Here is a 24,235-nt window from a genome sequence, read left to right as displayed (position 1 = left end):
CAGGGCTAGACATCAAACATGGTGGGTTCTAGTCCCGGCTTTGCCATAGACTCACTGTGTGACCTCGAGCAAATCACTTAACCTCTCTGTCTTAGTCTGTAAAAGGGGGGTAATGATGCCTCCCTCCTGGGGAGTGTATGAGGCACAGTTAACACCATCTGGAGATGCTTGGGTGGAAGATGCAATAGAAGTGCTAAGTCCTATTAATTGTTCTTGTTTTATTATGAGAGCCACCAAGGAACCCTACACATGTGCTGAAAACTGTTGGGCCTGTGCTCTTTCTGCGACATGAGCTTTCCCCCCCAAAGATAACACCTAACTGTGCCTTGTTTATTTTGGTTCCCATAGTAACTACAGCTCATAGATGGGGAGGGTTGTTCCCTAGCAACCATCCCTGAGGCTTACTCTTAGTTCCACCTCTGCACTTCTGGACTTCAGCAGGACCTGCCTGGTTAGAAGAATCACTTTGTCATCTCAACTGAGACCATGGAACAGGTGAGAGAGACATTTATAAGAAAGGCTTCACCTCTGAGCCTCAATCTGGAAGCTCGGCCCCCCCTCACCTCCCCCCCCCCCACTTCAGACACACACACAAACAAAGAAAGGATGAGCCAATCAAAGACACCATTTCATATGTACTGCCACATTGCTTTTCAGGCCTGAGGCAACACACTGAGTGTACTATCTTTTTGATGCCAGTCCAGGCCACATGTGGCAGGCATGTGGGGCTATTCTTGGCCATCTCTGGCAGCTGATACTGAGCCCCATTTGGCAGGAGATACCAGGCCACTTCTGGCAGGTGTACAGTTCATCTATAATAATAACAACAGTACTTTTCCCAGCCAGAGACCTTGTGAGAATGGCACAGCAATACCTTCAGCAGCCTGAGAAGGTTAGTCTTTAGCTCCACTGGAACAAGTCCCATCTTTCTCCTTGGTCAGTGGGAGTCAGAATGGCAGGAAAGTATTGAACGCGGTGAAAATACCTGAGGAATTACATTAATACTTTATTTGGCGTCTTCAGAAAAAGGCAGAGAAAAAAATTTGGTCATTTTATAGCTCTTTGGTCAGGAGTTGTTTTTTATAACATGTGCATGTACAGTGCCTGGCATAGTAGGAGACTCTGGATGAACTGCTGTGGGTTGCGGTATATAGGAGGTCAGGCTAGATGATCGAACAGTCCCTTGTGGACTTAAGAGCTATCCATGTTTGAATGGGGCCTCAAGTTCAGTCAGAGGTTCTAGGCACTGCTGTCAGAAAAATATTAAATAGTAATAATAATAATATGTAATTAGTTCAAATCCCAGAAAAGAGGATCTTCATGTGAACGGTAAAGTCACTCAGCTCACCAGAAGCTGGAACAATCAGAGTTACTAAGGAATGTGCTTTGCAGTACAAGGAAAGCAGTGGAGGCAATGCCCCAAGCCTTCTGAGTCAAAGGGTGACCCACAAATGGGAGACTTGCGTGGCTGGGGAACAAGCCACCCTCTTCCCATGGACATAACAATAATGGTGGTAATTTGCTTCAGCTCTAGGTGGGAGGTAGGAGTTAACATAGGCGCTAAGTGGGGAAGATCCATTTAGTAACACCAAGTCCTGCAATCTGATAAAAATACAATTAAAATGCTCTTAAAAGGGATTGAAAATAATACAGAAAAAAAACTGTAATTCTGTCCCATAGAGCAATCATGTGCCCTCACTCAGGGCCTGATTGAATGGCCAGAAAGTCAATTGGAGCCTGTCCATGGACTGTTGGAACAGGGCCTTTGGAGCCCTGCATTCAGGTTTGGCCATCCAACGTGTAAGATGAATAGGGGGCAGAGAAGAGCAAGGACAAAGGTTAGAGTTGTGGGTGGGATTTGCATGACAGCTCCCTCCCCACAGAATGCAGTCAGTCTGGGGAGTCTGCTGCCATTGAAGGGCACAGAGTAAAATACAGTAGCTGCTTTTTATTAACAAAAGGGCTGGCTAATTTGTTGACAACTAGCATTTGCAGTTATCACAGCTTGGGTGAGGGTAGTCAAAGCAAAGCATAAAATGATTACTGCACAGGTCAGTGCTATGCACATCTCCTCCCCACTTTTGTCTGTTTAGACCTTAAGCTCTTTGGGGCAGGGACAGTCTCTCACTGTGTTTGTAGAGTACCTGGCACAACGGGGTCCTGATCTTGACTGAGCCCTGTAATATACATAACAAATAATAATGTTTTTAATGCCCTCTGCCCATGGCAAATGGCATTCTACAGAAACTGATTATACAGCATTACAGGCTGTAGCCTTTTGGGCCAGTCCTGTAGAACACGGTAGTGCTTTTTAATAAGAGAGGATTATGGACTTGATGGACTCCTCTGGTGTGGTAATTGGCTGCTCTGGCGTGGTAATTCCTAGGTAGAATTTGCTGTACCAGATCAATGTTAAAGGTGGTGCCACACCAGGTTATTTGGTTGTGCCATATCTTACGTCTGACAAACAACCAGCCTAACCCACATTCTTGGCTCCTGCTCTATGCCTACTTAACTCCGCCTTTGTTGCTCTTTCAAGGAGATGCCTATGACCTCGGCCTCCCTTACACCTGCTGCAGCGAAACATGAGTCTGTGCTAGCCAACAGCCCAGCAGGTAAGAGACAGAGTGGAACAGCTGCTTTGTTCGCTAGCCCCCACTTTGCAATCAGACTTCTGACCTAGCTCCCACATTCATGGGGGTTTTCCTCCACCCTTTACACCCCTGTATTCCTGTGGGATTGCTTATTTGCATGAATGTGTGCCGATTGGATATGCATGTGTATGAGAGGTTGATGCACGTGGGTTTGTGAACTGATTAGCTACATACACCTGTGGGAATGAGTTCTCACAAGCAAGCCTGCGCTGCTTAGGTATGTGTGTGCCTAAGAGGGCATTCATGTGAGTGCATGCCAATTAAAGGCAACAGATGTGCGTGTGTGACAGGAAGTATGCCTGCTGATGTGTGAGAAAGTTCAAGCCTGGGTTCAAGTGCACAGGCTGACTAGCCACACCTGTGTGTGTGTGCGCGCACGTGCTTCTGGACACGTGATCACAGGCACACCTGAGCTCCTCACACAGACTCCACCCAGCTCAGGGGGTGTAGCTTATGTACACTGTACATTTGTGTAACCATGATGCTGTGCAGTGCAAGACCATTTATTGCCGCACTCCTCTATCAAAATGATGGCAAATTGGTTGAGCTTTTCCTTCTATCTTTAAGTGGAACCTGGAGATGGCAACAAGGAGCATGTCCTGGCTGGGGCACGGGCCAGCGGCAAGAGAACCTCCTTGAAAAGTTCCAGTAGAACCTCCTGGAAGACCTCCAAGAACCCTACAGATAGTGGAACACCCATGAGTTCTCCTCAAGTCAAATCCCAGGCATCCCCCTCTGCACAGCATCTCCACACCAGAAGCTATAGTAAACAGAGTCTCCAGCCCAAAATGCCTTTTGCACAGCGTCATCTCACCAGAGAAGAAGGAGAAGCAGCCCGGGATGTCTCAGGTGTCAAGGAACCAGCAGTGAGGCAACATCAAAGAGGGAGGACAGGAAGTCTCCTACATCTTGCAAAGTCTACCCAGAAGAAGGCAGAAAGTGTCCAAGCCTACTCAGCTGGCAAAGAACCAGCAGCAGGGCAACATCGACCGCTGGGGCCCAGGGTGCCTGGATCTCCCCGAAAGACCACCAAGACCAGCCACAAGGAGGCGAGGGAATTCCCGAATGGCTTAAGTGCAAAGGAATCCTTAGCATCAATAGGGCAAGACGTGAAAGCAGAGGGGAAGCTCTTTCAGGGGAAGAAAAGCAGCATAATCCCAATTAACATCAAACACAAGTTTGGGAGCAGCATCGTGGATGAGCTCGTCACTGAGGAGCAGGTTGTGGAAGAAGTGGTGACACTGACACATGAGGAGGGGGAGGATACTTTGGGGGGAAGGGTTCAGAGGGCTGGGTGATTGGAAGTACAGCACCTGGAGAAGGGTGTTTTAGGGAGAGGCATTTGGGCTTTGTAACTGGGGGGCAGGTCCAGTGACAACTTCCATACCCAGAGGCACCAGATATTCAACCATGTCTTGTGGTCTCTCTGTCTGTCTCCCCATCCTGATTATCTCATCATTCTCTTTCCCTCTCCCTCCTTGCACTCATGATGAAGAAGCAGAGGGTGAAGGGCCATTAGAGACAATAGCATTAGAGGGTGAGAGGCTGGGGAGAGGGGGTGTGTCATAGCACCCATCCCTGGGCCAAATTCAGACCTGTTCTAAGAAGCTGACACTCCACTGATTTCAGCTAAACAGCACCCATGTATATTAGGTCTGAATTAGCCCATGTATTTAGGCTACACCCAGAGACCAGGGTACACATTGGTGAGAGGTTTCAGAGTAGCAGCCGTGTTAGTCTCTAAGGTGCCACAAGTCCTCCTTTTCTTATTGGCGAGAGGGATACACTCAAGGACAGCGCTTGCCCCGGGTACATCCAGGGCCTGCACTTAGGGCTGGAGGTGCCTCCGGGGAGTCGGGTGCACTTGGGGTTTCTGGGTCAAGACTGACTCCATGATGTTTGTGCTTGCCAGGCACGTCGTGCTCTGTGTGAGGCTGGACTGATTGAGGGGCAGAAACGACTCAGCAACCGGACCCCTAAACCACCAGAGAATCCCATGGCCACCACACCCTTTGCCGATTATTATGAACTAGGTTACAACCTGAGGTCAAACATCTTCCAAGGTGAGGGGCCTTCCATTTCTACCCCTAGATGTCCCTATACTATTTGCATTGCCCCTGGGTTCCTGCATTGGTCTGTGTGTCTCTTTAACTATACCTCTCCCTCCCCTTCCTCTCTCCCCTCTTGTTCAGAGCACTCCTGTAGCAGGATACAGGGGGAAAGGAGGGATGACTATGGGTCCCCTTTTTACCCATTCCCCCCTTTTCCTTATCTTCCCCCCCTCTTCCTTCTTTCCAACCAGCAACAGCGAGGCATGAGGGTCCAGCACGACCACCCATCTCCCCGCCATTCGAAAGCTGCCTGGATAGTAGCTTTTGCAGTCAAATGTCTCAAGTTAATAGCTCCAGTTCAAATTACACGCTTGTTCCTCTTTGAGGCCTTCTCAGACATGGTGTTCTGAAGCCTCTCCCCCAAGTCGCTGTGCCTCCAGAGTCCTCAGTGATCCCTCTATCTGATCACATCAGACTGGGGAGCGATATACTGCTCTCACCAGCATGGTATTGGAGTGCCTTTTGTGCATGCACCCAATGCCTCACGAGCCGGATGATGATTATTATGTAGTGTGCCCGGTGGTAGCATGTAGGAATCTCAGTCAAGAATTGGGACCTTTGTGTAGCCAGGTAAAATGAAGACAGTCCCTCCCTCAGGAAACTCACACTTGGCATCAACCAGTGGCTAACAGCCAAGAGCAGGTCTGGGTGGCTTGGGAGGAGGAGGGAATAATGAAACCAAAAAGAGCTGAGCAGGGCTAGAAGGGACCGAGAGAAGTCACAACTCACCATTGCCTAGCCAGGGCCAGATGGGAGTGATCTGGAGGGCCCATGGCCGAGATAGGTTTGAAGGAGGGATTTAAGAGGGTCAGATGATGGCTTTGCGAGTTACATCCAGGTATTGGGAGCAGTAGGGGAGCGTGCAGTAGGGGAGCGTGCACATAAGTGCTTGAGGGAAATGTAGACCTTGGGACATGACTCAAAATGATGCTCCATCATGGGCCTGCTCTACCTAAGGGCAGGCAGTACTAGCAGACAAAGTGCAAGAATGCACTGGACAGAGGCCAAGTGGTCGCAGAGCCATACCACAGACCCCATCAGAACACATGGCTGAGTCAAATCCAAATGAAAGTGCTAATGTCAGCTGTGTATCCCTTTTCTCTCCCTTCCTCTCCCCCTTTGGCTGCGGGTACACGTCACTGGTGCCAGCAGCAGAGTTGCTTGTGGTAACAAATTCCTGCACATTCGGTTTCTTGCAGGTGGCCCAATAGAGAGTAAGAGCCTGATGAAGGATTCCTATACTCCAGATGTGATTCAAAGGGCAGTCAGAGACCCCAAACACTGGCATGGAAGGAAAACTGATGACCTAGGTAAGGCTCCTGTCATGAGCAAGCAACTGATGCACTTCAGAACTGGGCACGGACTAAGAATGGGTTAGAGATGGGCATTGTCACAGGAGGAGAGCCATTGAGCTAGGGCAGAGCACTGCCACAGGCAGGTGGAAGTTATTAAGCCTGGTTCTTACCCACAGGGAGAGCGGTATCATTAGGAATGAAGCAGCAATTGAACTGTGGTTTGTCTTCTTTATAGGGCGATGGCACCAGAAAAATGCCCTAAACCTTAACCTGCAAAAAGCTTTGGAGCAGAAATATGGGGAGAAGACCAAAGGTACCAAATCTTAGAAGGCAAAAGACAGAGAAGCGAGCCACTCTCCAAGAGGGACCCTGCTCTCCCTGACGCTAGAATAAACCTCTGTGCAGCCTCAATCGGTGTGCTTGCTGAGCAGCGGCAATGCGAGTGGCAGGAAGAGAACTGGGCGATCAGCTGGCAGAAACACAATGGCAAAGCCTTTTATCACAGGGAAAGGGAGGGAGAGTCTTTGGGGGCAGCAGCGTGTGAGAGGACTGAATGGCCATGGAAACGGTTCTCCTGGAATCCCTGCAGGTGAGACTGGGGGTGGGGGGGGACAAGGAGACTGACTATCCAGCAGACTGGGGACCGTGTTTAGGAAATAGCAAGGCTGGATTGTGTGCATGCATGTGTGCGGGCGGAGGTGGGATGCCCATGACTGAATGGCCATGGATGGCACTTTGATGGCTGCCAGCCTCTTTTCCGTCTCTCTCCTGGATTGTGTACGCAGTTCTCCTGCACAGCGGGAAGCACAGTGGGGGCTTGGTGAGCGGTACAAACCTGGCAGAAAGCCATCAGGCTGTGGGCACTTTCTGTGGGAACACTTTCTCGCAGGTGTTTCTGGCGGGCCAGTCACTCTCAGTACAGCATCAAGGTGCAACTCTTGTGCCCGTCGGGGGCGGAGACTGTGAGGCAGGAAGCAATTTCCTTCCCTCTCATAATTCTGGTTGCTTTGAGGCGGCTAAACAGAGACTCACTTGGAGAGCTCCTGCATTGCCAATGACCTACAGTGACTGTGCGAAAACCGCTGCCGGCACTCACTTCAGCACTGGAGGCAGCAGGGCACCCAGCCAAACCCAGGAGCTCCAAAACCCAAACCAGTGCCAAAAAGCCCATCCCACCAAAAGGGAGCCAGAAGGCTGCAGAGGGACCGCTGGGAGCCCCTGGAATTCGCCATGCTGCTGGGTCATCCCACAGTGAGGAGGATTGTTTGGGGGCTTTTCTGACAAGTTTTTCTTGTCTATGCCCCATCTCCCACCATCCCCCATAACAATGTCTCTTTGTGGGCAGGGGTGCCAGCATTGCATGGTGCTCTGATGTCCAGGTCCACCCACAGATAGTAAATCCAAATAGGACTGAATCCCTCAGAAGGGAGGGGATGAACTGTGGCAGGCAAGGGGGTGTCACGCAGTAACACTGTCTGCTGGCTGGGGGTGCAAAGGTGGTTTAGGATCTGCTCATGATGGTCCTGTCTGACACAGCTCCTAAGAGAACCCAGGGGCTTCTAGTACTTGTTCCTTCCTGGTGACCCCCCACAGAGCACCTACTTGCCACAAAGTTTGCAAGGGCAGAGGGGCCCTCTCTTTCCCCAGCTGCCCCAGCCATAGGTGCTGGAACTAGGGGTGCTGCCATACCCTTGGGCTTGAAGTGGTTTTCGTCAGCTAGAGGGTTTACAGTTTGGTTCAGTGGCTCTGAGCACCCCCCACTAAGCAAATTGTTCCAGCACCCCTGGGCCCAGCCGCACCTCCAAGCTTGGAACTGCTGATTATTTTGCCTGCAGATATGAACTGATTCTGGGCACAAATTAGGGCTGTTTCTCCATGCTCTGTCAGTGGGATTAGGTCAGAGCATGCTGACTGCAGAGGAATGCCAGAGGTTTGCAAATAGAAGAAGTTAAAATGTAACTAGTAGTAACTATGGGAGGATTATCTCCCACCCTCAATAATTAACCATTACGGGTTCTGACGTTCCAAGGAACATGGTGTGGCGGAGAAATAATTGCTCACTGACTAAAAAGGGGGGGACCAAGACGCAGGTCACAGAGATCTCCTGCTGGGTTTTCTTCTGCTTCAGCATGGAGTGGCACAGGTCTCAGCCAAGTAGCAAAGCACCCTAGGACACCACCACTCTGCACACTGTATGCTGGGGCTGATGCAGAAGGAGGTTACATGTGCCAATTAAGTGCCGCCCTCAAGGCACCCAGCAAGTTAGTGGTGGAGCCCATGCTGCTGCTTCAGCACTCTGACTGTAAAACCTTAGCACCTGATCCCGCCACTTGTGAGTTTTAGAATAGCACATTGAGTACAGCACCACACGACGTGAGCAAGCGTGGCAAAAACAGAAACTCAGACAAGCATCCGCCCTGATCAGAATGGAGTCTGCTGCCAGCCGAGGACGCTGCCCTGTGCTTTATGCAAATAGAAGCAATACATTTCTGTTTGCTCAAGGCCATGAGATTTGGATAATAAACCAATTTCTCCTGTGCAGCCTACAGGAAGTTGCCCACGCCTGAGAGCCGGGTAGTGAGTCAGTGAGAATTGCTGATAATTATTCATTCATATAAATAAGGAAAGGGTCCAAATGATTAGTTTTGCACACCACTGGCGTATGTAACTGCTTGCTTATATTACTACCTGTATTGGCCTTATCCTCCCTCCTGCCTCTAGTTAGTCTCATGCTTGTAGAGCCTTGCCTTAAATTACATTGTAAGCACTTTAGAGCTGGGACTGTGTCACCCTATGCATGTGTACAGTGCCTAGGCCAACAGGGCTCCCACAGGCCTACAGAAATTATTTGGGATACAGAAAACAGGGCAGCTGGGCGCAGCGAGTTGATACACATCCAGGCATCTGGGTGCAGGGGCAGAGTTAATACATGGGGTTTTTATGATCTCATTCTAATGCCTACAGAGACACATAACACCACAGCACAGACTGGCACACGTGGCCTTCTCTATTCACGAAAGGCTCAGGGCTGGATTAACAAGGTGTGCAACAAGTCAGGAATGAGTTGGGCTGGGAACGCTTGGATGGCACCTATCTCTGCTCTGGTCAGCCTGAGGCAGTCCTGCCGGCCCCTTGCTTTCAAAAGCAATGAATTCACTATTCACATATCTTAAAGTTTAAAAACAAATGAGTTTATCAGAATTTTAATTATCCAAAAGAAGAATTACACTGAACAATGCAGGCCTGGCAGCATCCAATTAACAGAGCGGGGAAAACAGAAACACACTCCCGAACTGCCCTTTCCTCCCTGTAGTGGATTGAGACTCACCATAGCAGCGCCTCCTGCTGGTCATCTGGGAGTTAGCTCTTTTCCAGCATACAGAGCACCCTCTGCAGGCCAGTGTCCCACCTGCCGCTGGCCCCGTGTCCCTCCCAGACCCCAGTTCCCTTTACCTCAGGATTCTGCCCCAGTAGTACCCCCACTCTCTGGGTCTCCCCTCCACAGGGGAACCCCCAACTCTCTAAGCCCACCTTGCTTCAGTGGGTACTGCCAGTCATCATCTAGCCCCCGCTCACTGGGGCAAACTGCAGTGTGTAATGGACACTCCTCATTGGCAAGGGGTTAGGACCAGCTGCCTCTACTAGGGTGACCAGATCGCAAGAGTGAAATATCAGGACACATTGGGCGAGGGGGGGCGGGAAGGGACAGACACAGGTGCACAGCCCCGACCGGAGCCAGAGGCACACTGGTCCGCCTGGCCCTGTGGTGCTACCAGCGTTCCCCTTCCTGTTGGGGATGCGCCCATGCTGCACCACACAGCTCCCCTGCCCAGCGCCCCCTGGATCCACTATGCCCAGAGCCCCCCACAACCCTTCCACCACAAATGCACAGTGCTGTGCACACACACACCCTGCCCAGCACCTCCCTGCCCACAGCCCCACTACAGCTGCCCCGCTCCCCACACAGAACCCTCCCCCACTCACTAGTTTCCCAATACACACAGATTTCCCCTCCCTCCCAGGGCCCTTCCCCACAGCCCCACCACCACAACTACACAATGCCCCACACAGACCCCCACTGCCCTGACACACACACAGATCTCCCCCACTTCCCAGCACCCCCCAACAGGACCCCACTGTCTAGCACCCCAAAACACACAAACCTCCCCCACTGCCCAGTGCCTTCCACACACCTCCCAGATACTCACCATCACACCCTGCCCCCTTCCCTGGCCACACTTAGCAGCCCTGCTGGGAGGTCTCTGACTCCTAGGGCGAGAGCGGCAAGGGGAGACTCCAGACTCCACGTGCTGCGCCCGCCACAAGCGCAAGCTCTGTGGCTCCCATTGGCCAGGAAAAGCACCAATGGGAGCTGCTGCAGAGCGGGGCTTGCAGGCACCAGCAGCACGCAGAGCCCCCCCACCCTAAGAGCCAGAGGGACCTGCCAGGGGGCAAAGTGGGGAGTCCCAGCGGTGCTTACCTGGGGCGGCTCCCATCCCGGGAAGCATCCGGCAGGCAGGTCCCTCTGGCTCCTAAGGTCACAGGTTGGGGCAGGGCGGGGGGGGGGGGGGCACGGAGGGCTCTCTGCCCCCTCCCAGTGCCTGCAAGCCCCGCCCCTGCAGTGCACGACGCTCCTGCCGGCATGTGGGCACCAGGAACTGCCCCAGAAAGCGGTGAGCGGCAGTGCCGCAGCTGCGGCCCGGATGGTCCCGATATAGGGACAAAGGGCGTCCGACCAATTTAAGGTCGGGATGCAGGACAAGTCTCCTAAAACCAGGACTGTCCTGATAAAATTGGGACATCTGGTCATCCTAGCCTCTACCTATTCCCAGGCTGCACCTCTGTAGCCCCAGTACCTTTGTAGGCCTTCAGCAAGGCCTGCAGCCTGCTCCCAGGCAGCTAACCCTTCCCACTCCAGGGCTAGGGTGAGACTTCTACAGCTCCTGGCCTCCAGCCCTCATATCAGTGCCAGCTGTGGCCCGATTAAGCCATCCACACCTGGGGCCAACTATCTCCCCAGCCTCCCTCAGCTGCTCTTAATCCATTTTACTTTGGAGTGGGGCAGCCACCCCACTACACTCCCCTCATCAGCCATGTCACACAAATATACCAAAGTCAGACTCAGACATCCTACGTGGTAGGTGACACATCTAACTCAATCAGTAACAGAGCTGACCCATGGATTGAGAGATGATTTTGCTAGGTCTGATCACTGGGTGGCAGCTCTGAGTCAATGTTGTTCCCTTGCAGAAAGGAGCAGGAAAGAACTGAGTTCTCTTTCCACGGCACTGTTACTCGCCAAAGCAGCTAGCTAGTTGCTACCATCTCCTACAAACAGCCAGTGTACTGGGAATCCAGCATGTCATAGTATTTGAGCAATTAGAGATAGAAGAGATCCATTAAACCATAATTTATCCACTTGCATAACCTTTCCCCTGCCCCAACCCCAGTTTTCCCTGCAATAATATATGTCCTCCCTGGCTTTGTCCAGTCTGGTTTTACGTGTCCTGGTGATGGGGCTTCCACTACCTCCCTAGAGACATCATTCTGCAGGATAGAGTCACAGATAGGAAAGGTTTCTTCAGCTGCAGCCAAGTTTCCCCATTGCTGTTTCACCCCTTGACTCCTTGTCCCATCCTTAGCAATTCCAATTCCTCCTTGACAGGTTTGCTATCTACATCCTTCCAACACTAATTCTTCTGGATGAGTATTATCTCTCTAAATAAACTAGATCTGTTTTCAGAATGTGAGGCATTTCATTCCAGGTGCTTGCACCAGAATCTTATCCGTGACATGACGTTTGATCGTTCATGCTGTGAAGTTTGCATTGAACTCAATATTACATTGCAGCAGAAGCGTGGCAAAGCTAACATGATAATGGCAGGGGGATTAGAGCTGTGTGTAACGAGCAGATCTCTCCAATGGGGAGAGATTTCCTGGTTTCTCTACCCAAGTACGGTGATACAGCTGAGGAGGATGTGGTGCTGATTGACATTTGCCACCCACTTTGGAAGAAGGAGGGCTGGGAAGAAGAATTGCCCTTTGCTTTTCCTGCCTGGGTTCGGGAGGGGAAACAGTGATGACAAGAAGAGGCAACAGGCTTCGAGTGGGGGACTCGAATCCATTCACCTGTTCTCTTGCCCTCACCAGTCCTCTTGTAGCACTAGTACAGTTCCTTGGCCCTGACAGCTGGTTCCTGTCCTGCCCACAGAGGCAACACAAAGTAATCGTCACACTTCAGGGTTTTGAAGAGCTGAATGGCCTGCATGTGAAGAGCAGGCTCTCGCTTGCTATTGACAGATCCTCCATCACAGGGCGGCTTTCCAAATGCCTGTCTGGCTTCTGATGTCTGATCAGCCAGGGGGCCTTTCTCACCCCCGGGGGGCTTCTCACCAGGTTTGAGGCCGGGAAAGAAGCAGTATTCCCCCACCTGGCGTAGAAAAACTGGTCCGGTGCCATCGGGGTTGAACATGACCACATTATCCTCTTGCCCAGGCTCTGCTTTAGCAAAATCAACCCCCTCCGATAGGATGGGTGGGGAAAAACCAACGGGTTCTGGAGTGCCACAGAGAGCCTTGGGGAACATAACATAGCTCCCAAATCCAGAGAGAGCAGCTGATGCTGGAGATGGAACTGGGACTGCGACACCAGGTTTTTCAGGGCCCAACTCGGGGCTAGGGGTGCCCTCCGTGGCATGGGGCAGTTGTGGGTTGGATGACAACATGCCAGAAGCAGTGGGCATCCCCTCCAGTGGGGCCTGTGCAGGGGACAGATGGGCAGAGTCTCTTGCTGGCATCAGTGACAGACCTTCCGTGGTGACGTATCCCAGTGGCAATTTCTGACCGGAATTGTTTAAGACAGCAGCAATCCGTGACCTTTGACCTTTGGTGTCCCCTTGTGCCACTTCCCCACCTGCTGGCTGGCCTTGTGGCCCTTCTTGCTCTCCAGCAAGTGGCTGCTTCATCTCTTTCTCAGCAGGAAGCGAGACGGGGTGGAGCTGAGCTTCTCCTCTCTCCTCCTCCACCAGCAGGATCTGGGAAGAGGCCCCCTGGGGTAGGGACACGTACTCCAGGGACACTGGCCTCCCCCTGGTTCCCAGTGGGGCAGCTTCCTGGTCCTGATGAATGTCAGGCAGGGAGCACCCATGGGGGAAGTGCAAGTATGGACCATTAAAGTCAAAGCAGGACATGGGTGCCTGAGAAGCAGTGACCTTAGCACTGCTCCTCCAGGGGAGCGTGGCTGGTGACAAGGACTGACTGGTGCTCTGACTCGAACGGCAGCTAGCCGGGGCTGCAGGATGTGGAGCTGGAGTTGTCATTTCAAGAGTCTGATATGGGTTCTCTGGGTCCAGTGCACCAAGGAAGCACACCATCCTCTCGGTCACGACTGCAGGGAGCTCTGCTGAACTAACCTTCATCTGTCTGCAAGGGGGAAACAAGAGGAATCAGAGAAGTCACCCTGCAGAGAACGTCACATAGACAGGGAGTGGAGCTGAGGGCCTCCTAGGAGAAAGGTCTTCTGCGGGTTAGAAGGAATCTTTCCCTGGGGGCAGATTATCGCATAACTGCCTATGGCAGAATTTCTTGTGCTTTCCTCTGAAGCAGCTGGCACCGGCATCTATTCCTGGCAAGATACTGGACTAGATGGACCATTGGCTGGACCCAGTCTGGCAATTTCTGTGTTTCTTGAGTCTAAGGGGCCCAAGCAGCACATCACCCTTCATAGACCGTGATCACAACCACCTACATTATATATAGCACCAGACCTTTGCCTGGCACTGGGCGAAGTTTATAAAAAGACATGGTCCCTGCCGCAAGGAACTTACAGCCACTGAGGTAGAAGACAGAAAAAGGGAGGGAGCAAACAAGGAGTGATGGGGGTTCAAATAAATACAAATAATGGCCTGCGCTTTCCAAAAGTGACTAGTGATGGCTGGGCACCCACCCATGGGCAGTGGGTATCAAAGGCCAAGGGAGACTAAGCCTCCCCTGACCGAGGCCGTGGCCTTGCCAGTGATCCACCCCTAGGCCATGCCCTCACTCCCCCTCTCCCCTTAAGCCAGCAGGGGCTCAGCTCCTTCCAGTGGCCTGGAGCTCGGGGTTGGTGCTGGCAGCCCAGGGCTGGGGTGGCCGGGGTGGCTCAAGGAGGGTGAAGAGCCTCTGTCCCCAACCTGGAAGGGGAGAGCGCTCTAAGCCCTGGGAAAAGGGGTATAGCTATAAGTGTCTCCAAGTTGGGACTCAGGCTATTCTAACTGAATACGGCCTTCCTCAGGCTACTCTTCTTAACCCAGAATCCCTCACAGCATAGAGCATGATGGGTACCCTGCCTCAGCACAACCTCCCTACATCAGGAGCTGTGCGGAGGGCAGTCTTGGGTTTCTTACATTTGCCCCACACTACTGCATTGGAGGAATTATCCTCTGTCCTATTGCAGCCCCAGCTGGCTCTTGTATGCTGCCAGAGCCAGAATCAGCCCCAAGAGTGGTGAGGGCCTCACTTCCAGGTGGCAGGAAAATAGGATGTGTAGGGCAGGGGGCGTGTATGCATCTGTATGCTGGGGGTGCTTATCCACCTCCATTTCCAGATTGGGGAATCAAAGGCAAGCCCATTACCAGAAGGAGAGATCAGAGAGAAAGGGCTCAGGGTTTGGGACTGGTGTTTCCAGGGAGCCAGGGAGAGCAGGGGCTGCAAGTCCATCCATTGACATTTCCAGATGGTCATGTGGAGGATGTGCCAAGGTTTATCATTCACACCAGTTACATTTGCCATCCCTCCCTGATGGGATCAGCCACCCACAGGAACTGAGATGCCACCATCACCAAGCAACGTCTCAGAGAGTATCACCACTGAGCAGTGCACTGACCACTCACCCATCCAGCACTTGGATGCAGCTGGCCAGGTCCATCTTCTCGGAAGGGCTCTGCTTGCCAAAGTCCAGCTGGCTGCTCGGCAGCGGAATCCCAAGTGCTACTTTCTGAAAAGAGACAAGGGCAGATAGGACTCCTGGCAGACAGAGGGTGATTCCCTGAGGGCAGAGGGGAGCCAGAAGCCCCATAGTGGAGATGCCACAGTGTGTGGTAGCACTTTAACCCCTCTTGGGGGCAACATTGCTCCTGGGGACTGGTGGTTTGATGGGGGGAATAGGTCTGGAGGCCTCCTGCTGGAGGCCATGTGGCCCTGCCTCATCACACCCCAGAAAAGAGCAGAGGAGAAGTCCTCCAGGCAATCTAGAGTGGCTGCAGGGGAGCAGCTGCTGGAGTGACCAGTCAGGGGGCAGAAGGGCCATATAAAAGGAAGCAGCAGGGACACAGCAGTCAGTTGCTGCCTGGAGCTTGAAGAGGGAGAAGTGGGTGCATGGCTGGCTGGAAGAGCAGCAGGACCATTGACAGCTCATTGCAGGCAGGACTGAGCCCAGGACCTAGCCAGACCAGGCAAGGGTACCATGATGGGCCCTGCTGGGGCCCTGCTGGTCTGGTTGAAGACTAAGCCCAGGGAGAGCTGCCAAAAAGACACTAACCAAGGGTCCCGAGATGGGCTCCTTTGGGGCTGTTAAAGAAGGCAGTACCTCTGGAGGAAGCCTTGGTGCTACAGCCCCATTCCAGAGCCATGAGCAAGACCTAGAGACTGTACACCCCAGAAGGGGGGACAGTGTGTGTGACTCAGCCGGAGGGGAGGTGTGCTCATGAGAGGCAGGTGCCACCCCATTGTAAGAACTGAAAAGAAAGCAGGCTCACACCCAACCAGGAAGGGGGCACCTGCAAGAGGTGTGTACTGCCCTGTTCAAAACTGAGTAATTGCAGTCATGTATTGGTGCTCACAAGTGTAAGGTAAAACACAGTGGCAAAAATCCTGCTATCTCCTGGGCTTCTCCTATACCAATGGGCAGGGTCCTCAGACAATGTGTCCCCACATGTGCTGTGAAAGGATAGAGGCTTGAGAGGGCAATTAACCTGCCTGCTTGAACCTGGAGAATGGGCCAGGACTAATCAGAAGTAAAGCCCAGGTGGGGAAGAGAAGGGCTTGTGGCCATAAAGAGCTGAGTGAGACTCATAGGAGGAAGGAGACCCAGGGGAGAAGAGGTGGGAAGTAACCTGAGAGAAGGCTGAGAGGGAGGAGGCAGAGCAGACAGGCTACTCCAGGGGTGAGTGGGAAGCCTGACTGGAGACAGGGGCCCTGAAGGGCACTAACCTGCCTGAAGCCCTGAGAGAGGGGAGGCGCATGCCAGCCGCTGGACAGTGGGGCTGTTGAAAGCCCAGGACCTGTGAGGCCGAGGTGGCCAGCTGAGCCCAGCCAGGCTGAGGGTTTGGTTTTGTTTACAGTTCTGTTGGACTTGGTCAAGAACTCGGCTGGCCAGAAGCGGCAGGACTCTGTCAAGTCGTCAGACCAGAGGGCCGGGATACTCTTACAGCTGGAGTAGGCCAAAGGGTAGTAGGGGAAAGCTCAGTTCTCTCTTACCTGGAGGTAGCTCTGGAGCAGCTGACTCCTGCCGGGATTTGGAATCTTTTCCTCCCATTTTTTCTTCTTGCTGTAACAAGACAGAGTTTGCAGGGTCACTTCTCTTGGGAGGAGGCTACACCAGATACACAGCCTTACCCTGGGCCCCCTTGTTAACCCAGAGGTCCTGAAACTCCATGGCCCTACACTCAAGCTGCTGTCTGACATGGAGAGAGCTCTGCGCTGCACCCCAGGCATATCTCCAGCTCAACTAAGCCCTAGATCAAAGATAGGGATGTGCCCATGCAGCACCTCCCTGCACTCACTCTATTGGTGTGTCTGGTGAATCTCCAACTCCCAGTGCAGACTTACCTGAGTAGGCATCTATAACCACACCAGCCAAATGCTATCAGCACGATGGTGAAGACTGGGATCAGCAGTGGGAGAATCAGTGGTGACCCGGCTGAGGCAGATAAATGAGAGAGAGAGATATAGACAGCAACAGAAAATGGCTTCATTCTGTATCGAAACTTACATTCTGGATGCTCTTTTGGGATGATACTGAGGTCAGGAAAATGTAGGTTGCCTGTCAAGTCACGAGTCCTAACTGACAGGTGTGTTAGACCATGGAATACTCACCCACTTGGGATAGACTAGATGTGACCTAATCAGGAGAGCTGGGCAAAGTACCAGGAGAATGAATTGGTCAACACATTTGCTAAATCCAACTCTTGATTTGGTCTGAGCCCCTTCTTTGGGTTTTTCATGAACATCTGGACAACCAGTTTGTTTGTGCAAACAGCTGGGGACGAGCTTGTATTTGTGTGAGTCTTCATATGCTCACAGACCTCATACGTTTCCAAGAAAGAATTCCCTCTCCTGCATAACTCCAAGGGACAGGGTCTCCCAGGAGGTACTGTGGAAATGGGGTTCTCCTCTACAGATCTCATTAGGTCAACCCCAAATGGGATATAGTCCTCAAGCCCCTGTTCTCCCCAGTCCCATGTTAGGACTATTTAAAAAAAACTAAAGAAATTCCCAAAGCAAATAACTTTGTTAAAGTGAAGTTCAGACTGAGGGCTTATCTGTACTTATGGCTAAATCGGCCTTGTTGCGATCAGTGCAGCAGTGTCAATTTAGTGGGTCTGGTGAAGATACACTAAGTCGATGGGAAAGCACTCTCCCGTCGGCATCTGTACTCCGCCTCCCTGGGAGGCAGAAGGTAAATTGGCCAGAGAGCGTCTCCCGTCAACACAGCATGGGGATCTGAGGGTCATAGTGGACCACAAGCTAAATATGAGTAAACAGTGTAACATTGTTGCGAAAAAAAGCGAACGTCATTCTGGGATGTATAAGCAGGAGTGTTGTAAGCAAGACACAAGAAGTAATTCTTCTGCTCTACTCCGCGCTGATCAGACCTCAACTGGAGTATTGTGTCCAGTTCTAGGTGCCACATTTCAGGAAAGGTGTGGACAAATTGGAGAAAGTCCAGAGAAGAGCAACAAAAATTATGAATGGTCTAGAAAACATGACCTATGATGGAATATTGAAAAAATTGGGTGTGTTTAGTCTGCAAAAGAGAAGACTGAGAGGGGACATGAAAACAGTTTTCAAGTACATAAAAGGTTGTTACAAGGAGGCAGGATAAGAATTGTTCTTCTTAACTTCTGAGGATAGGACAAGAAGCAATGGGCTTAAATTGCAGGAAGGGCAGTTTAAGTTGGACATAAGGAAAAACTTTCTAACTGTCAGGTTAGGAAGCACAGGTTAAGCACTGGAATAAATTGCCTAGGGAGATTGTGGAATCTCTATCACTGGAGATTTTTAAGAGCAGGTTAGACAAACACCTATCAGGAATGGCCTAGATAATACTTAGTCCTGCCATGAGTGCAGGGGACTGGAAGAGATGACCTCTCGAGGTCCCTTCCAGTCCTATAATTCTATGGTGTAGACACTGCTGTAAGTTGACCTAAGTTTCATCAACTTCAGTTACTTAATTTACATAATTTATGTAACTCAAGTAACGTAACTGAGGTCGACTTACAGCTTTAGTGTAGACCAACCCTCCAAGAACAGATCAGTAACTTCAGGGTGAAGATCCTTACAAGAACACTGCAGATAGCAACAAAAAAAGACTTGCAGTTAAGTGTAAATGTACAGGAAACACAAACATTTGAGAGTCTAGAAATTCACAATTAAGGCTTATTCAGTCACCTCTCCTGTTTGTACAGGTTCAGGAAGCCAATCAGAGACCAGGAATTCCATCATGAGACCTAGTGACCAATCACACAGACTGAATTCCAAATACTGAACAACACTCCCATGAAGCAATGCTTCTCTGAATGACCAGAGAAACCCATGTAGGCTCTGATGGATTTGCTTAAAATCAGTTGCAAAGAGCCCATCTTTTCATTATTTCACAAACATGAAAATGTTGTTCAGAATGAACAGTTCAACCAGCTCCACTGATTAATCCCTTTCTACCTTCTAGCATGGATCATTCCTTCCCTTCTCCAGACCTCCACTTAGATCCATGAACTTCTCACACTGGCCTCCAGCCCCATTTTCAGCCTGACCACGTCCAGTGGGATCCAGTCTGCCTGGTTCCTCTTAAAGGTAGTAACCTGGACACCTCAAAGGCTGCAGTGCAGAGATACTATGTGTAGGGGAAGATTACAGTCATGTGACCCTCCTGTGAAATTCTATACATTGGGGAAGCGTGCTGTAACCCCCATATTCCTCATTTTTGTATAATTGTGATCTTACGTATAAAGCATGCCTTGTAATGTATCAGGGAAAGGTTATGATCTGCTGAAAGTCATTTCTCTAGCCATAGATGTGTAACATTAATGCATATGAAGTTATGAGAATTGTGTACTATGGTTGTCACTAAAACATGCTGTAAGTTGGGGGAATCAGCCAAATATTAGCTCCCCAGAGGCAACAGCAAGGAAAGTAACCAACGCCTGGGCAGGGTGTCAAAAAACCCATCAACAGCCATTATTCAGCAAGGGAGCTACAATGCAATGACTCACCTGCATGAGGCCACACCCAAGAGAATTGCTCAACCTTGCTTGGAGAGACTCACCTGACTCTGAAGCGGGGGGCAGGGGGCAAAGCCAAGAGGGGAGAAAGGACATGATAAAAGGGAGAGATATTTGCCATGCTCTTCCTCTCTCTTCCACCTACATCCACAGATACCACACCAAGCAACTGAAGCACTGATCAAAGGGGAGAGCCTGACTGAAGAGCAACCAGCCAGCCTGTAGTGAAAAGCATCTAAGTTTGTGTGAAAGTAGAATGAATTATATTGAAATTATAATTCATTAAAGAAATGCTGCTTGAAGGGTTTGTTGAAATATAGTTGTCAGGAAGAGAAACATTAAGGAGTGTGAGACAATGGGTCCTCAAACTAATTAACTTAGAGCTCCTACTGAGCTAGGAGATTGGTAAACATTAGTATGCAAATAAGACATGTATGTATATTTGTCAGTTTCTGCTTCCTTTTGTCTCTTATGTTAAATTGGCTTTCCCTTATCTGTTTAAATAAGTTAGCTTGAGCTTTCGCAGGAGGCTCACATATCTGGGTGCATTGGCAAAGCGCTTTGCTAATAAACAGAGTGGTCTGACAAATTCAGTGAGTCTTGAATTTGACTTTGACAATTTGGAGTTTCCACCGAGATGGCAACCGTCTTCACTGGGGCCGTGTGACCCCTGACCGTTCTTAGGATGGCCGTAGCAAGCCGGCACCTGGGCATTTGGCCCGAGCGGTCCTCCACCAGAACGGAAGTGTGCATGACCACAGTGAAGTCTACGCCATCGAACCTGTTGGTTCCCACTCTGTTCTGGTAGGGATCCCGGGATCTGACATCAGGAATCTGGTCAGGTAATTATTTCTATGTTTTGTCCGGACTGAGGACTGTCTTGTCTCTGTGTCTATCTGTCCTCCCTGTGGTGTGTTTGAGTCTGGGTGCCGTCTTGGTCCGGGGATCGGCTGACCAAAGGGTTCCTGTCCCCACGGTCTGAGTGAGTGAAATCTGCACAATCACAGCCACACAGCGCCTTGGGTAAAACCCTTGGTGTGAAAGCAAGGGCGATTGAGGCAGTAGCCTGTGGGCTCCTTTTGTGTGTTGCACGGGGTATCGCTCTGACGAACCCGACTTTCCTTCTTGTGTGATTGGTGTGTAAAGTCCTCCTGTATGGGTAACCAGATGTCTAAGTCGGGACAGTTCCCTAAAGGAACACCGGCTCATTTTATGTATTTTAGGAAGGGTCCGGACTCCTGTAAATTTCTGGAAAAATGGTCTAGGCTAACTCAGGAGAATCCCAAAATTCAGTGGCCACTGTTAGGGTCTTGGGACAAAGACCAAGTAGATGTCTTAAAAGATAAACTCGGCCAACCTAAAACTAAATTGGCAAAAGGAAAGGTTGGTTGTTTCATGCAGTGGTGGGCAAATCATTGGTGGACAGAATCAAAACTTGCCTTCTCAAAGATTCAAATAATAAGTTAAAAGCTTTATTAGAAGCCTCTTCTCCTGCTGCCAGACCGAGCGCTCCCCTTTATCCCGTTCTCCGAGAAAACCAGGATCGATCCCATCCACCTTCATACTCCCATCTCATTGTGGGAAAGGACGAAGAAAACCCCTTGTTACATTCTGGGGATGACGATGAGGAAGATGCATTAATTGGCTTGGCATCCTTGCATCGGATCAATAGGCGGTTAAACAACTCCCAGGGGTCTCCAGTTCAGACCAGTCCGGATTGTCCAATACCGCCCAGGCCCATTCCTCTGGTACCACTCAGACCCACAAAGAAACCCCCCCCCCCCCCCCCGTTCTCCCAAAACCCTCCAGTCTGCCTGACTCCTCTGTTTTTCCCCATACATACGAAGATAGCCTGGACACTGATTGGGCCCAACATTTACGCTCTGGCTCTAAACCTGTCCAGGCTCCCCTCCGAATCCTGCATACTGGGGGCCAACAAGAGAGTCCCACTTGGAGCTATAAACCCTGGACTCATACAGAGCTCCTTTCAATTGTAAAAGGCTTTCCAAAACCCCTGGAAAATCCTACCACATTTGCAGAGGAGTTTTTGTTAGTGTGCGACACCTATGAACCCTCTGATGCAGACCTCCTGCAGCTGTGCAAGCTACTTGTAACCCCTAGCGAGCATGGAAAATGGCTCACAGCAGCCAACTGGCCCATCAGTGAGAGCCATTCAACTCTACCAGACACCGGTCCTGACACTGAATACCGGAAAAAGTGTAAAGACCGAACTAAAAACCTACATGAGGCCATCCCTCAAGTATGGACTCCAAAAACAAACTGGACAGCCATACATTGCTGTAAACAGCGACAGGGAGAAAGTCCGGGTGACGATCACACCCGACTGACTGACGTTTTTCTGCAACATTCTGGTATACAGCAACCGGGTGAAAATGGGAAGGGTGCCCTGGCTCATGCGTTTGTTAATGGCCTCCTACCTGCTATTGGCAATATGCTAAAGCGAATAAGTGTTGGGTGGGAAACGGAAACCATGGATAAATTGCAATCAGTGGCAGAACACTGCCATCACACTCTAAAGGGAAAGGAGGAACAATCTTCCCAAAAGTTAATGGCCCTGCAAATACAGCATTATTCAGGGCAAGATAAACAGTACCGGGGAGGGGGACGTGGTCACGGGAGGGGACGTGGAACTGGATTTTCGGGTTTTGGGGGTGTTTGTAATTACTGTAAACAACTCGGACATTGGAAAAACGAGTGTCCGCGCCGGCCTAATAGCTCTGTAAACAACCAGCTAGACCCCCTGTCGGCACAGCCCGACAGTCCCCAGACTTACTTTGTCCCACAACAATAACAGAACACCAGGGAACCTCGGGAAATTTTAGCTCCTTTACTACCTCTCACTCCCACGGGTGAATGTGTTTTGACTATTAATGATCTTTCTCTCCCTTTCCTTGTTGATACAGGAGCTTCACTCTCTGAGGTTCGTACTGCCGACCTGCCTGAGGTTCCCCGCTCCGAAAAAAACATATACGCTGTGAGCATTACGGGACTCCCAACCCCTTATCCCCTTTCAAAACTTCTACCAATTCAGGTTGGTCCCCTTTCCGCGGACCATGCATTCCTCCTCTCGGATTCCACTCCAGTGAACTTTTTGGGTCGGGACCTGTTATGTAAACTTGGCTGTACCATCTACTGTTCCCCGGATGGTGTCTACTTACAAATCCCCCAGTCCTCTCTGAGTGATTCTGTAGCCTCCCTGCTGTCTGAAACTCCCCTTTCCACTCCGGTCCCCTGCTGCCCATTGGTCCTGTCCCTTGAACACCTAATTTCACAGGTCCCATCCTCTCTGTGGCCAACCCACCCGTCTGAAGTGAGCCGTTTACATACTGACCCCGTCTACATTATTGTTGATTCCTCCAAACCTCTGTCTCGCCTGTCTCAATACCCTTTAAACCCCAAAGCAGAGGCTGGAATTGCTCCAGTCATGACCGCCCTGCAGGAACAAGGCATTATTATCCCCTGCTCCAGCCCCTGTAACACCCCTATCCTCCCAGTTCGAAAAGCTGATGGTAAATCGTGGCGGTTTGTTCAGGATCTTTGGGCCATTAACCGCATTGTCATACCTGCCTTTCCCGTTGTCCCTAACCCAGCGACAATTCTGGCTTCTATCCCACCAGATGCAACTCATTTTACTGTTGTTGATTTGTGCTCTGCTTTCTTTTCTGTCCCGGTTCCCCGTGACTCCCAGTTCCTGTTTGCCTTTTCTTACAAGGGGTAACAGTACACATGGACCACACTGCCCCGGGGTATACTGAAAGCCCGTCATATTTTTCCCAAGCATTAGCCCGAGACCTTGCTGACCTTGTTTTCCCGTCCAGGTCCACACTAGTCCAATATGTAGATGATCTACTCCTCTGTTCCCCTTCATTGTCCGCCTCTGAAACTGATCCTTTAGTGCTCCTTACTGCCCTAGCAAATAAGGGTCACAAAGCTTCTCGCTCTAAACTACAACTCTGTCAAGCTTCTGTCACATACCTTAGCTTTCTCCTCTCCCAGGGTTCCCGTGCACTTTCTCCCACCCGCGTCCAAGCTATCCTTAGCTTTCCCCGACCCCGCTCCCCACACCAGGTCCGGAAGTTTTTAGGCATGGCTAGATTTTGCAGACAATGGATTCCCCAATATGCCTCCCTTGCAAAACCTCTCCAGGAACTCACTCGATTCTCTGTGCCTGACCCCATGTCGTGGCCCCCTGAGGCCAATTCTGCCTTCATTTCCCTCAAACAGGGTTTGGCTTCTGCCCCTGCCTTAGGGCTGCCTGACCATTCTAAGCCTTTTACCATTTTCTGCCACGAACAATCTGGGTGTGCACTGGAGTTCTCACTCAGACGCACGGAGAAAAGAACCGCCCAGTGGCTTATTTCTCTGCCACGTTAGACCCTGTTGCCCAAGGCTTACCCCCTGCCTGCGTGCTGTGGCTGCTGCAGCGCACCTAGTCGAAATGTCTGATGCCCTTGTTCTCCGCTCTCCTCTTACCCTCCTGGTCCCTCCCTCTGTAGAAACTCTCCTGCTACAACGTAACACAGGCCACCTCTCCTCTGTCTGCCTTACCAGGTACGAATTTTTACTATCAGCTTCATATATCACCATAAAGCGTTGTTCTCAGTTAAACCCTGCCACTCTCCTTCCTTTGTCTAATGACGGTGATCCCCACGACTGCCTTGCAACTGTCTCTGCTGT

The 24,235-nt window shown here is 50.9% G+C and overlaps 2 protein-coding genes across 4 annotated transcripts in view; one reads left to right on the top strand and one right to left on the bottom strand.

The window, feature by feature from the left end:
- Nucleotides 1–419: 419 nt before the first annotated feature.
- CIMIP4 (ciliary microtubule inner protein 4) lies at nt 420–22,630 on the top strand. Its single transcript, XM_048833260.2, has 7 exons — nt 420–495; nt 2,540–2,615; nt 3,222–3,874; nt 4,567–4,717; nt 5,965–6,075; nt 6,296–6,649; nt 22,462–22,630. The coding sequence occupies exons 1-6, from the start codon at nt 487–489 to the stop codon at nt 6,385–6,387; spliced, it is 1,092 nt and encodes a 363-aa protein (XP_048689217.2). The 5' UTR covers nt 420–486; the 3' UTR covers nt 6,388–6,649; nt 22,462–22,630.
- The window catches only part of LOC125628187 (cytokine receptor common subunit beta), a 38,346-nt gene continuing 23,340 nt past the window's right edge, over nt 9,230–24,235 (bottom strand). For all 3 annotated transcript variants that reach the window (XM_075123646.1, XM_048833053.2, XM_075123642.1), the window contains 4 exons: nt 16,866–16,956; nt 16,515–16,584; nt 14,930–15,033; nt 9,230–13,481 (listed from right to left, as the gene is read on the bottom strand). In XM_075123646.1, coding sequence (XP_074979747.1) covers nt 12,224–13,481; nt 14,930–15,033; nt 16,515–16,584; nt 16,866–16,956 — 1,523 coding nt within the window. In that variant the 3' untranslated portion in view covers nt 9,230–12,223. The remainder of the gene's footprint in view (nt 13,482–14,929; nt 15,034–16,514; nt 16,585–16,865; nt 16,957–24,235) is intronic.

The sequence above is a fragment of the Caretta caretta genome, chromosome 1 (genome assembly GCF_965140235.1).
Source record: "Caretta caretta isolate rCarCar2 chromosome 1, rCarCar1.hap1, whole genome shotgun sequence".
In the NCBI taxonomy this organism is placed as follows: domain Eukaryota; kingdom Metazoa; phylum Chordata; order Testudines; family Cheloniidae; genus Caretta; species Caretta caretta.
The sequence above is the reverse complement of the archived record's forward strand: the minus strand, read 5'-3'. Positions and strand labels throughout refer to the sequence as shown.